Consider the following 15,412-nt stretch of genomic DNA (forward strand, 5'->3'; position numbering starts at 1 on the left):
CCATAAACTGTATAACTGATTATGAACAAATAAGATGAATATCCAAACCATGACATATAGATCAGTGTACAGACAGTGTCAGAACAGCTTAATTTCTGTCTTAAAATAGATTAAAAGGAAGAGCCATCTTTTCAATTAAACAGAATCGCTCCCCTGTGCCATGTATAGGATTTCTCTGCGTGGCTGCTGTCCCTTCTATGCAGACCCCAGCACCCCACTATAAATTGGCGAGTGTGCGTGGAAAACAATATGGCATATTCAGAAAACAGCATTGATAGAATTCATTGGGATCTCAAAAAAGCAGGAAAAAATTGTGTTAAAAGTATAAAGTTTTATTCCATAGTAGGTTTCTTGTCCCACTAGCTGTTTTATTTTCATCGGTAGACATCAGCGATGCTTTCCCAGCCATTCTATTGAGCAACACACAGTGTTTGCCTTTCACAGTCACAGTACAGCAGTTGGGCGATCGTCTGGTTGGAGAGAAGCGAGTTGTTCTTCATTGCCAAACACACGCATTTTCCCGAGAGATCCCATGTCAAGAGCCAGTGGGAATGTCACCGAGTGGGTCCTAAGTAAAATCACTCTGTGGTGCAAAGAGGCTGGTGAAATCAATACCCCCAAGCTCTTTACTGAACAAGCTGTTTATGATTTAGCATTTACAGTCGCAGGTCTAAACAGCCATAAACAGCTTAGCCCTATCCATATGCTAGCTGTGAGCAAACGTGCAAATGGCATTACCTCCCCTACATGTAGCGCAGAATGGTTTTTAAGAGCCGTCTGACTTTGTGGAAGGAGAAGTCCTGAAGCGACTCCATAAACAGAAGCACTGCAAAAAGTTTCATTAAAGGCGGAAGTTCTAATTCAATTTCTTTAATTCAACTTGTTATACAAATGTCAATTCACACTATTTTATAAAAGCAGCGCTAATTCATTCAATTATGTGCTGTTGGTGCAACAAAACAAAATGAGATGTCTAATCCAGGCTGGGTTTCTACTTGACAGAAAATAAGTGACACTAAGCAGGTAATTTGTTAGAAGAAACTTACAAAATGCATAGAAGGCAGTTAAAGGTATACCAAGAATATAAAGGTATGACTAAAAAAAAAAAAAACCCTCATGCACTCTATTTTTTATTTATATAGTACTATGTTATTCTGCAGCACTGAGCACACAGGACATTAACAATTTGGCCTTACAGAAAGGAGCTTTAACACATACCGGAATCCATTTTTATTGCACGTGAATAGGTGCAGACATCTTCTGTCAGCTAACTCCTCCCCTGGCTGAGTGTAAGCAAAGCAGGGAGCATTCACCAGTACACTTGCACATGCTCTGTAGAAGCCCTATGCTGGTCCACAGGAGCTGAACTCCCATTGCAGCCAATCAAATGAACGTGTATTAAGACTGATGCTGGCATACATACCAGGTGCTGCCCCTCTCACCAATAATAAAGTTAGCTCACTTCCACAAGCACACTACTGAACATGTGCAGGAAGCGTACATAGGCAAGTGGGGGAGAAGTTAAGATAAAACTTAATGTCTAAAGAGTGGCTGCAGCAGAGTCCATGCACACTACGTGATATATATATATATATAGATATCACACATGACTAAGACAGCGACACACACCATAAACAAGGAGTTTTTCCATGCTACTTTTTATAATTTTTTTTATTTTATTTTTCTTTTTTGCAGCCAGGGATGTGACCAGAGATCAATACAAAATATATTTGGAGTCTAGTTCATAAGATAATGGCATCAAAAGAATAACTTTCTGTGATATACAGGTATCCCGCATTGACCTACAGAGCAAGATATGGGTTATGACTTGACATCAGGAGTAGGTAATGCGGATACGGAATTCAAATTCCTAACACTCCTGCAGTCACAGTATTCCTTCTCTCCCCCTCCCATGTCAACTTACACAACACTTGTTAAATAGGCTTATGGACTCAGCATTTTGCAGGGCTCATAAATACCTAATTAAAAATGCGACTGTTAAGCATTTATGGGAATGAACAAAGGTAAGGAAAGGAATCTGTTTGGGAATCATTTCACAATATCCATGAAGACAAAATGTATTACTGAAGATTGGTGGTCGTTTAAAACATTGTGCTATAAAAAGGTGCACACAGACAGGGCCGGGGGAAGAAAAAAAACAAATATGGTTGAGGGCAATGAAAAAATTTGAATACTTTTTTATTTTCATTTTGGGAAGGTGTGAAGAGAGATAACAGAAAGGAAAACTAAACAAAACACGTATAAAAAGATCTTGTAAAACCCCTATTTTATGTAGCAGGATGTCTTTAGTTCACATGCCACAGATACGTCCAAGAAGCTTTCACCTACATTGCTGTAGGCAGGTGCTAGGAATGAAGAGCTTTGTTAGGCCAGACTGGTTTCTGGTCAAGCTTGGAAGACAGACTGGACTTCTATGAAACACTGGTAGAACAAAACATTGCTTTTAAGGAAAAATAGCAAGTGAAATGTAAAGAGGAAACTGATCAGCTTGAACCAAAGGTCCAGGTTAACATTCTGAATGATGTTGACACACTGAGAATTTTCAATTCAATAAAACATGTAAGAATATTCATATCTGGTTTTGAAGATATATAGAAATTATGTAAATTACTTTCAAGGAGCTCTCCTGTTGGCGTATGACATAATACAGATACAGGTACATTGTTACCAACATTACAGTTTGTCCATGGTCAGTAGAATAGTGTAACTCTGACCATTGCCAATATATTCCGCAAGGAACAAAATTATTTATAAAATAAGCTGCATCAAAGCACGACCAATATTTCTGCAGTAATTTCCCCAAACTCGGCAGATCAGTATAACTGTAGTCGCATGCTGTGGATATTGATAAACCGGTTACAGGCTGAATACTAATCAGGATCGATATACCTGGTAAACGGACCCCGAATCCCCTTCAGTAATTTTAGAACAAGCTGTACTACAACTGGCGTTCCTAGTTCTATGTTTAATAATCATATCACAGGGGAACCCCCAAAAAGCAAATAAAACAGACACGCACATTAATGTTAAAATAAAAACGTGTGCTTATGTGCATTAAGTGCTGTGAATAAAGTGTAAGATGTTTATAAGTTTGTCACCCAACTATGACTATTGCAAAATTATGAAACTGGCCTCCCCCCAGCTCTAGGAAATGGGCCATATAATACATTAACAATTTTTAGCATGACAAACGACCAAAATTCATGATACAGACAGTTCTGTTATGCTTATCTACCATTATCTTCTATTTTAGCGATACAATATTAAATAGCAAGACCGCAAGCTTCCAAATGAAAGATAGCTATGAATATTTCCTGAGGAAATTCCAGTGTACGTGGAGGTCGGCCAACTTATAGTCGCAAATTTCAATGTCTGCAGAGCAGATCACGCAGTGTATGATTTTAATAAGTGACCTTCAACAAGAACACCTTTTAAAACATATGTGAACTAAACAGGTTAGAGAGAAAAGCATCTTGTTCCCTAGCATGATCTTGTTCATATTTAACTTCAATTATAATGGTTACCAACCTCTGCCTGCCCTAAAGAAGAAGAATCCAGTAAAGCTGCGCACAGAACAAATTAGCCATCTTAATAAAAACATAGCCTTGGCTAAAGGCCTATCTGCTAAACGCCATGGCCCCCAATCAATGTCAGGAACACAGGGCTTCTATCACACCTTCTGAACATGAATAGGTAGGAGCACGGAGACATCCTAGACCCTAAATATATGCTGCTCCTGTAGCCATTTTAAAACAAGACAGCAATGATAAAAGTTTGTTTACCTAGAATGTGTTTCATGCGATTATGGAAGGCTCTCACAGCCCACGAATGCAAAGTAGACATTTTCTGAGCAGGACCTTGTGCTCTAAACCTTACGTACATTAAAATTTATGACATGGGAAGTCATTGGTCGCACCGCCTTGTGAGCCCCTTCACACACTATCAAGGGGTAGAGGGGAACGGTTTATCTCTGGGACTTCGGAGAAAAACACCATAGTTGGTAAGATAGACATGTCAAAGAGTAAAATTAACAACTTCACTATAATGCATGGCAGAGGAACAACTCAAATTCAAGCAATTGTTGTTCCTGCTAACCCTGTGCAGATGCAGATACTCTTTCCTGGCTTACAAAAGGTCTCCAAAATTGTATTTCTATGCTGTAGTATGTGGTCATGTATTTTGCAGACCCCGATGCATTTTAGGCCACACAAATTGTTCTAACTACAATAACCAAGCAACACAATGAAAATGAGACTTATGCATTACGTTTCCCCTCCACTGAAAACCGGAATCATTGGTCTGTAAGCCTATTGCACGTGCTTAGTACTTCCACTGAAGCCACTAAATCAGCAGCCAATCATATGTATGTAAGCAAAACATTGAAAGCATTCATGTGATTGGTTGCATTAACCACATTTCAATAGGAGCTTGGCTCCCATTGGCTAGAATGGAAGATCTGCTGGTCATGTGCAAGATGCATATTGTGGTACGCGCCGGGCAGAAGTAAAATGAGACAAACTCCAATAACTAAAGAATGCCGGCACCTATCTGCATGAAGTGAATTACACCAGTGTGCACAGAGAACAGACTACAATATTAACATACAAATAGGGCTGGAGTAGGACTTCAAGTGTAAGGTGCATTTGATAATTGATTATATATTTATTATTATGAAGCTGGCTTTTAAAATGATCATTCAGGATCATAAATTCACAAATTCTTGCGAGAAGAGACCAGCAAAATGTTCTCTTAAGGCTTTCAGAACCAGTTGCTTTAACCCCTTCAGTCCCCTATGGACGTACCAGTACGTCTTTACCTTCTTGCAGCGGCTACACGGGAGATCAGGCTGTCGTTTGACAGCCTGGACTCCCCTCTGTCAGCAGAAGCCAGCAGCTGCTGCCCGATCTCATGTAACAAACCGTTACATTTTAAATGCCTGATCGCCTAACTGCTGACGTCATGCGGAAGGTCATTGGAGGACAGGATATCCCCTGCAGGGTCTGTCCAGACCCTGCTGGGATATCCGATCACTCCGATGAGGCACAGATCACAGACAATGATCTCTATGCAAGTCTGTGGGGACTTGCATAGAGATCAGTGTGATCTGTGCAGACATTACCGACATGAACAACATGTTCAAGAAGTCCCAAAGGAGGACAGTGCATTTAAAAAAAAAAATACAAAAAAATATTTTAAAAAAAACCTTACATCCCATTGCCCTAACACAACATCTAAAAAAGTATAACCCTCCTGACGCCGTTCACAACCACCAAACCCGTTAAGCCATAGGCATAAACATTCTACGAATAATGTACACCTTATAGTATGTTCCCTATAAGTGCTGGGAAAGTGTGGAAAGTCTATATAAATTAGGTATTTCTGAAATCAGGACACCTGAATTGATACACTTGGAGGGGATTTTCCATCACGTTACCTAATTTTGTGAGGATTCAGAGGGAAAATGTATTTTAACAAAAAAAAAGTTTTTCTAATTTTCGCTAATTTTTACTAAATTTCTCATCCTAAATGTTCAGCTATCTAACTATGGTATCAAAAGAAAGCGCTCTCCTTGAAAAACCAATATATAGTTTACATGGGTACACTATTCACAGGAAAGGAGAATAATCGCTGAACCGACATAGCACAAAAATGGCTAAATTGCTCCAGGCTTTGAGGTACCAAAAACCCCTGGGACTGAAGGGGTTAAAACTCTTTCAGCTTATGTGTTTTGTTTGCCAGTGTAATTGTTTGGAGAATTTTATTTTAAAAGTTCACCCCATAGCAGCTGGGACAAGTGCCTCAGGAGCAGCGCCACCAGCATTATCTAATCAATTTCCTGTAATTTAAAAAATGAAAATGCAAAAAAAGTTTCAAAAAGCACACAAGAAAATTCCAAACATTTATTTCCCATCTAAAGTAGTAAGAAAAAAAAAAGGAAACGTACACGAGGGAGTGTGTTATATATATATATAGGGCTGAAACAACGAATCGATAAAATCGATAATAATCGATAACGGAAATCGTTGTCGACGATTTCCGTTATCGATTAATCGAGTGATCGATTCGTTGTTGGAGCACTCGGCTCCTTTTACTTACCTCCGCGAGCGTTCCCCGCTTCTGCTACACGCTCTGCACTCTCCGCCTTCTTTTAGCTACGTGACGGATGTGACGCGCTTCAATCAAGACTTCAATAAAGTTTTAAACTTGAAGCTTGGAAGTGGAACGAGTCCGTAGCAGAGGTGAGTATTCTTTGTCTATGTGCGAATCGCTCTATTCGAACAGAGCGATTCGCTCTGTGCGAGTGGCTCCATTCGCTCTGTTCGAGTGGCTCCATTCGCACAGAGCGAATGGGTAGGAGCCAGGGTAGGAGACTGGGTGCAGGGCAGAGTGGGGGTGGGGATGCAGGGCAGGGTGTGAGTGTGGGTGTAGGGCTGGGTGGGGGGGCAGGGCAGGAGACTGGGTGCAGGGCAGAGTGGGGGTGGGCATGCAGGGTGTGAGTGTGGGGGCAGGGCAGAGTGGGAGACTGGGTGCAGGGCAGAGTGGGGGTGGGGATGCAGGGTGTGAGTGTGGGGGCAGGGCAGAATGTGGGGGCAGGGCAGAGTTGGAGACTGGGTGCTGGGGCAAAGTGCTGGGTGCAAAGTGCCAGGGCTGGGTGCAAAGTGCCAGGGCTGGGGCAAAGTGCTGGGTGCAAAGTGCCAGGGCTGGGTGCAAAGTGCCAGGGCTGGGGCAAAGTGCTGGGTGCAAAGTGCCAGGGCTGGGGCAAAGTGCTGGGTGCAAAGTGCCAGGGCTGGGTGCAAAGTGCCAGGGCTGGGGCAAAGTGCTGGGTGCAAAGTGCTGGGTGCAAAGTGCTGGGTGCAAATTGCCAGGGCTGGGGCAAAGTGCTGGGTGCAAAGTGCTGGGTGCAAAGTGCCAGGGCTGGGTGCAAAGTGCTGGGTGCAAAGTGCCAGGGCTGGGGGCAAAGTGCTGGGTGCAAAGTGCTGGGTGCAAAGTGCCAGGGCTGGGGCAAAGTGCTGAGTGCTGGGTGCAAAGTGCATAAATATTGTGTTTGGGTTCTTGTACTTTGAAAATATTGTTTTTTATTACATCATAACAAAATAAGAATGTTAATGTAAAATTTAAGTTGTTTTTTAACATCCAGTTCATTAAATTATTTTAAATAAACGAAAAATTTGCATATTGTTTTTTTTATCCGATTAATCGAAAAAATAATCGGCCAACTAATCGATTAAAATAATCGTTAGTTGCAGCCCTATATATATATATATATATATATATATATATATATATATATATATATATATATATATATATATATATATATATATATATATTATTATACTTGATATTGCTTAACATAATTTGGGGTTACTTTTATCTTCTAAAAGAAACACCAAGCTTTTAATCTTAATGAATTTTGTTTTGTACGTTTAAATATGGCTTAAAATCGAAAAACTCTAGTTGTCCTCAGAAGATGTATCATTTGTATGGGTACATTAGAGAGGGCCAACATTCAGACAAAATACTAACAAACTACATTGGGTTGAAACAAGACAAAAAAATATCAAAGTTTTTGGAAGGTCCTGTGTTTATTAAACAGAAAAATAAAATGTGGGCCCCAATTATCAAATAAGAATAATGGGCTGATGGAATTAAATACGCTCACTAATACTTTTCACAGGATCTTGCATAAATACACATGCATACATTAACAAAAAAAACTATGAAATCACAGCTTTAGGAAAGAAAATACCCATAAAAAAGCCATCTATGCAATAAATGTAAGCGATTAATTATTAAACATTTTTATGGATAGGAGAACGAGTTCATTTAGGCGTAATGCGTCTGATGTAGGTGTTATGAAAGATAAAGCTCAAATGCAGCAGCAAGCAAATCTTTTGAAAGGTTTCCAGAATATTTCTAGGTTCACATATTTTAATTTTGTGTTTGAATTTAACATGTATTTAAGATCAAATGATAATGTTCCTTATACCAGATTAACTTTAAATATTTGTAACTGATGAAAAAAAAAAAAAAAAAATAACTTTTAGGGAGTTTTCATAAGGATACTACTAAAAGCATAATTTCCTCTCCATTCACGCAGAGACAACCAAGTCTTTCAGCAGTATCATGCAGACCCACCGCAACACACACAGAAACACACACACACACTGCAGTGCTTCAGGGAGCCGCTGAGATTCCTATGAATGTTTAAGAAGACAGGTAAACACCGTTGTATCCGGCTGCAACCACCGACAGCCACACTAGAAATAACGTGAAGACTGCAATACCAACCAGCAAGGCTGCAGCTTCAGTAAGGTATATCAGTTTCCACAATGTCAATAAACCATTCTTAACCGTTGCGCTTATCAGAAAGTCAGCAATGACCTAAAGATCACCGGCCTGCCAACTTTTTCTTTCAATGCTCGCTATTACCCAATACAAGGACAGATGAAAGAACAGAAAGGTGTCTGGTGGTTAATGTTTCTAACTTTCCTCTATGACTTGTCTTGAACCTCTATATTTGTAGCACTGGCTACACAGGCGTTTAGATACCATCTAGTTTTAATCCTACAAGTTCTCCACACGTTGCACCTACTTCATCGCAGCCCCAGTTAGGGAGTCGGGTGCCAAACGTTATGCAAAATGCGCACTTGTATTTGATCACATCCCACTATTTTTATAATATATCAGTAATACTGACTGTAAAACCGGACGTGTCCATGAAGTAGAATGAGGAAACACACACACTGCGCTCATGACTAGTCTCTGAACAGCAGAAGGCCATTATGTGTACAAATAGTAGCAAAATAGTAATTTGCAGGGCTTTGCATGCCACACATCTATTTGTAGAGCCCCAACACGTTCCTCAGAGTTGTGCGATGGTCTGCTATGGTTTATCTGTAGGGAGCGCAATTAATGATTTGTCCAACTGGAGCAGCACCTAAAGAGAGATTCAGGGCTGGATATGGAGAAAGTAAATCAATGAACACGGGCCCTGTTGTGGAAGCACTAACGGGCCGATCCTCAACAGCCATGCCAAACAAGACAATGTTACACAAATACAGTTACAGATCTATATATTTGCTACACTAATAGATTATCTTCACACTTATAAATTAGCGCTAAAACAACGTTTTAATGCCCTTGTATGATTTGGGGCTTTAAAGACTTTTTAAGCCAAGAAGAGCCCTTGTGGTGTTAATTTATCAGACTGTCCATGAACCTGTTTTTAACCCGATTTAAACGTACAGCGCTGCAGAACTAGGTGACAGTTTACAAATGGCAGCTCGGTAAACGCATACAGCCACCGACAAGGGCAGCAGAACTGCCCCGTATTTCCGTAACACTCACTGCAAGAACATCTATGGAGCTATAATTTATCTTATGCAGGTCTTAAACAGCAGGTACTTTTGGCCAAACTTGCGCAGGAAGCCCTATCGTCTGGAATTATTTTAACATATTGTTACTAATTTAATAACATCCCATTCGGGAGAAGTGCATCTGGATTTTATTTTAAAGTATTCCACAAGGTATTCTTAAAATGTTAAAACTAGTAGCACAATCTATAGCTAGAAAGCTACTTGAGAAGTTATCAACTATTAAGGTAACAAATTTTTGTACAAAAGTGTCTGTTCTGTAATTTGCATCTAATTTTTGTAAACTCTAATGAACTGACAGCAGAAGAAGTCTTGACTTCTGATCCTGTCAGAAGTGTTTGATTGCCTTTTTTCAGCAAAACCAAGCACATAAAGCTTGCAGTGTGACAAGTCTGGAGCGATCATATGAAATCCATGACCTATGACTTTGCAAATCCAGACCATGATTAATGAGTTTCAATTTAACAAAGACACAACAATGAATTCTGTATGGAAGACTAAAAGCAACCTAGAACCTTCTTAAAATAATACACACCGACAGACACAAAAAGTGCATTCATTTACATAAAAAAACACAAAGAAAAACACGCTGAATGTTGACCCTCGCACCTCCGTGTATTGAGAATTATTGGGTTTCCACCAGCATTGTCTGAAACACTATAGTTTTTAAATTACGTTTCTCGAACGTTAAAAAGTGTTTGGATGCCTGCAAAGCATTAGCACATATTTTCTCACCCACCAAGAAAAGCATAAATAATATTTCATTCAAAGAACGCATTAATACATGACCTCTGCTTCTCTTTGTCGCTAAAGTGCAAGAATGAAGGAGGCCAAGATTAGTAGTAGTTTCATTTTATTAAACACAAAGTATAGACAGAGTACTACAACGGCACATTGAATAAACCGTTTTATGTATGCGTTTGCATTCCACTAATCTGTAATGCAAATTTCCCTAAACCACAGACCAAAAATATTCAGTATCTACAACAAAGCATTCACTGTCATATAAAAAGAAATAAAACCTCTGTTCGCATATCAATATAAAGCATTCTGTCAGACACAAGGCTGGCAAACAAATTAACAAAAAGCTGTCAAACACCCTTCAAAATCTAAAGCTTGGGATGGCTTTTTATTTTTTTTCAGTAAAATCATGCAGTGCAGATCATGATCTGGTAGTGCACAAAAAAAAGAAAATTGCCATTTTGTTTTGGTCCTATAAAAACTGTCTGGATGCAAGCAGGGGGAAAAAAAATCTATAGAGGCAGCCAAGAATATTTTTCTGCCCCCTGTAAGTTCATGAGAACGTCTATTGATCTTAACCATGACTCCATAGCTAAGATCTCTACTTGAGCTTAAGCCTTTCATACAGATACAGGCAGACACAGCACTGCTCACATCAAGCAAGCTGCTTGAGGAAGACGAGCTTTAAAAGGAAGAAAGAATAAGGAAACATTAAAAATATAGAAATAACTTCCAGGCTCGGCTAAGACCCCTGACAACGCAACGACACGCTCAGGGAGACATGAAAGTAATAGAGATACGCACTTTTGAAGCCTTATAATTGTATGCAAATCTATGCAAAGGGTACTCTTTCCCTCAAAGAAAAAGATGCCTGTGCCTTAATTAATTTTATGTAAAATACATTTTCATCTGATAAAGCGATCTCAAGAATCCCCAAAGAACTATGTTCCTCATTCTTAGGGTAAAAAGAACCGAGCGGCGTAAAGAAAGCGTTCACTGAATTAACACCTTCCTAGAACAATGCAAGGGATCAGACAGTTAACTCTCCGGCTGGCTGTATTCAGCACGACTCTCGCATTAAGGGACGCCAAGTGTTTTATGTCTGGGGAAACTGGGTCACCTCTTTGGATCACATACACCGCAGGCTCTCTCCCATCTCCAACAAGAAAGCCAAAATGTATCGTAAACCCCCGTTACAATAATCCATATAATGGCAATGCCTCACAGCTCTACAGATTAGGGACAAATAAAGCAGAAACGGTACCAACAAAGAGCCAGCGACATGATAACCTACTTCTACAGTAAAACACAGAAAAAAAAAAAAAGCGAAAAAAATAAAGCTTCATCATAAAACCTTCCTGTTTTCCGAACATTCAGGCGGCTTTAAGGTTTATACAGGTAGAGAGAAAGCAAAAACACGACAGCAATTCAGGGCATTTCTCGGAATAAGAATTTCAACGTTTACAGTAATCATGCAAACCAAAACCAGAAAGTTGTGAAAATACCATTTACGCAAAGAAACAAATGACATTTTATTTGCTGTGTGAAAGAAACGCGCTTTTGAAGTTTACCTCTGCAAAAAGCTGAGGAGGCAGCCCGAGGAGTGGATACAACGTCAAGATCAAAGCAGAAAAGAAGGGTCAACAGCCAGACAAACCGATCTAACGCTAGAGATCATATTAGCAGAAAAGTATTTTTCCCCTAAATTTTAGTCATTTCCTCAAACTTTTTACCAACCTTATAAATAACATTGCTTTCTACAAAACAGCAGCACGGAAAACCCCACCAAAAAACAGCAATAGAATAATTACTACAATTGGAACAAAACGGACATTTTTAATAAGCGGGTCCTTCAGAAGTTCCTCACAAAATTATTTACAAAAAGATAAAGAGATCCAAGGAGGTAAACAACCCCTAAAAAGTCAGATGCCTGCTGAGTGCTTGAGAGAGGATGCAGCGCCCGTAATAAGACTGAGTAACAGACGTATTCGCATTTAATTTTATTTCCCCGCAATTAAAATCATAATATGGTATGAAGTTTCTCCGGGAAGGGTCCGGGAGCAGGAGCCGGGCTGCTTGCGGCTGCTGCCTGTGCTGTGTGTGTGGGGAGAGAGGAGGGGGAGACGATGGAGGAGCTGAGCCTGGCACCACAGCGCCACCAGCATCATCATGCAAAACAACCGGCCGATTAGACAAGTTCAATAAAAGAAGAAGCAAAAAAAAGTGCAATAAAATAATAAACTTGGAGAGGTCTACAAAAGGTGTCGGTAAAAGAGGGGCTTCGGCGGGAGAAGCGCCCGGTAGGAGCTGAGGGGAGCATAGGAGAGAGGGAGCAGGGAGAGAAGGAGAGCGGCGCCACAGAGCCGGCGCCATCTTGGCTGATCGATGAATTGAACAAAGAGGATCAATTTCTGATAAAACGTTATCAATGAGAGCGGCCAGAAAAGCGGCGGTTTTGCCCCGGTCAGGGACGGCGGAGAGGGGTTCGGAGCACACGGATAGAAGGCTGAGGGAGAGCGGGAGAGGGTGGCGAGGAAGAAAAAGTAAGAAAACGGAGCTGACCTGCAGCTGCTGTAAATCAAAGCGCTTCCAATATTGAAACATCGATCCCGCATTGGCCGCCATCTTGAGACATATTGAGACGGAGTGAGAGGCTGATAGAGAGGGGGCTGGAGTTCACGAGCAAAGCGGCGGAGGAGGGGGAAAGGAAGGAGGGAGGGAGCAAGAGCAAAACACGGAGCGGATCTCCACACCCACCCTCTGCCGGCACGGAGCGGGGCCTGCCCGGCTTACTTCTCACACAAACTCCCTCCATTTTAGCCGGCGATTGGCTGCCATTTCTCCCGCTCGCTGCTCACTCGAGAGGCGGCCGCTGCTCGGTGCTTGTAGCCCGGGCCGTAGGCTGCCAGACACCTCCGCTAAAACGGCCCCGCGCGCAGCGCCGTCTGCCTTATTTATCTAATAAACGTCATTTCATGAGAAACATAGTTTTGATGAAATTCTCCGCGTTTTATTAAATAACATTAACCCGTTAATAAGAGACAGACACTTGTGCAGCAAAACCTACACTGAGTTTCTATACAATATTTTCCGGGTGAATTCACCGCATCCCGGGCAGGAAGTTATATCCGGAGCAAATTCATAAAAATGATTTAAATTCTTTTAACGAAACATTCTCTAATATATCGGCAAGCCGGATGCTGTAGTCCCGTTTTCTTTTCATTCTTTATATACATTTGGTAAATATATAACCGCGTCAGAAGACTGCTGAGCTCTCAATATGCCTTAAGAATCCGCCTTACTAGTCCCCGAAGCTTGCAATCTAATGCCAATAACGCTATCGCCTTTAGCAAATGTACTTATTTCCTTTGCAAGGCTCGACTCTGTACCCCTATATTGATTTTAGAGATAAGCGGAGCTGGTTGGGGAAGTGGTCGGACTCGATAGGGTTAAGCGATGCTCATTCATTTCATTTTTGTATACTTGTTAATTCAGAGACCAACTGAGGTCAGCGGGAAGCAGACGGGAGGAGGGCAGCTCTCCCCAGGGAGCCAAGTCACAAGGCTTGGGGGGTATCGTTATGTGACGGGTGACAGGGCAGAGAGGTGACGCATCTCGGAGCCGAGCACTCCGCTTTATTTACTATAAGAGGAGCGAATAGCTTCAGACGCATAATTATGCAGCCTCAGCTTTACACGCTGACAGGTCGGACTCCGGGGGAGGTTTGTTTTCTTTCACTGTTACTTCGCTTCACGTGAGGAGAACTTAACAGGCGGGAGCCAGTCAGTGGGCGTGGCTTCAACTCCAGTGCGGCGGGTTCGATATAAGGCGGCAGCGCTATGGTTAAAAAGGACACCCGCTTTCTCCACATGAAGAGAAGTACGTTTTAAATATACGATAAATGGCTGCACTGTTCGAAACCTGCTTAATACTTAAAGCCCTGCCTCGTAAAAAGTATAGAGCGATAAACGCGAAGTCTGTACATTGCGTTAAATTGTTATGTTTTACGATGGTTTTAATAACTTTATCCCGGCTTATGTAGAACTCGTTACGGAATCGTCTGTGGTAATGGTTATCTAACCGTCCTCCCATTTCCTGCTGGCTGCGCGGGTTATAACACGTTCTAAAGACTGCCTCCGTCTCACTAAACAGGTTATATTATAATCATCATCATCATTTAATTAAATTATTAGAAACCCTGGTGTTTATTCTCTAAACGGAGAGCTAACAGGAGAGCCCTGGTCTCAACGCCTTCATTGCGTTATTTCTTATAAGAGGCCGACATTAGGCTTCTCCAGCAAGAAGGGGTCAGCTGGTCCTGTATTATAGTATGTAGTTCAATTGGTAACACTGAAGGGCTCTCACGGATTTTTACTATACATTATACAGGGTCTGCCAGGCGCTTCCTGCTTCAGAAGCTGACTAGGGCTGGCCCTTCATAATGTATAGTGTGAAGGATGTGAAATACAACTTCATGTCAATTCTCCCTTTAGTGAATAGACCCCTTTGTGTACTTGTCTGTCACAGTGGAGCTGATTTTGGTGCTTGCTGTGCAGACATTATTATTGTGATCTAATGAATATGTAATTATCATGGCATTAATCACTTTGATATTAAATTAGCGCACGGATGCAGCGGTGTTATTACTGTTACATGTTTGTACTGCAGCACGGTTGGTTTGTATGACGGAGTATTACACATACATGTGAAGTTGTACCTTCATTTATTTAATTACAAGTGTTAGCTAAGGAAGCAAAATGCCAAAATATTGTATTTGCTCCTCTTATGTTGTTCTCTCATATGGAATCTGGAGTAACTTTTCATTTCTCCCCCAAAGTGCCGTACAATGCACAAAAAATCTTTATTTTATACTTCAAACTAATTAACTAGAATCTGCTGACACACATTTGACTAGAAACTGCTGATACAAATTTTCTCTTAAAGGGTAAATAAACGGTTTAAATTGCAGTTTAATAAAGCGTACAATAGTTAAGTGAGTTGCCAAGTTATGCAGTATGTTCACTTATGCTCACATATACCAAAACCTTGCAGGGAAATGCCTCTTTACCTAATGTATAGGTTTGTCTTAGTCTGTCAGTATCCTTTGAGTATAAGAAGCGCTGTGTAAATCGCCGGTGTTATATAATAAATAATAATACTGAAATAAGTAAAATTTGTGAGTGTTTAGCGAATTTTTGATTCTCCAAGCATCTCTCTTCTTCATCCGATCCGAGTTCCCATCAAGGCTGGTTTGCTCATTAGAAAACAGAAAA

At 40.9% G+C, this 15,412-nt stretch overlaps 1 protein-coding gene across 2 annotated transcripts in view; it reads right to left on the minus strand.

The window, feature by feature from the left end:
* The window catches only part of CUX1 (cut like homeobox 1), a 166,036-nt gene extending 153,178 nt beyond the window's left edge, over positions 1–12,858 (minus strand). For both annotated transcript variants that reach the window (XM_053457146.1, XM_053457145.1), the window contains exon 1: positions 12,702–12,858. In XM_053457146.1, the coding sequence (XP_053313121.1) occupies positions 12,702–12,764 (63 nt within the window). In that variant the 5' untranslated portion in view covers positions 12,765–12,858. The remainder of the gene's footprint in view (positions 1–12,701) is intronic.
* Positions 12,859–15,412: the final 2,554 nt, after the last annotated feature.

This window comes from Spea bombifrons, chromosome 2 (assembly GCF_027358695.1).
Source record: "Spea bombifrons isolate aSpeBom1 chromosome 2, aSpeBom1.2.pri, whole genome shotgun sequence".
In the NCBI taxonomy this organism is placed as follows: Eukaryota; Metazoa; Chordata; class Amphibia; order Anura; family Pelobatidae; genus Spea; species Spea bombifrons.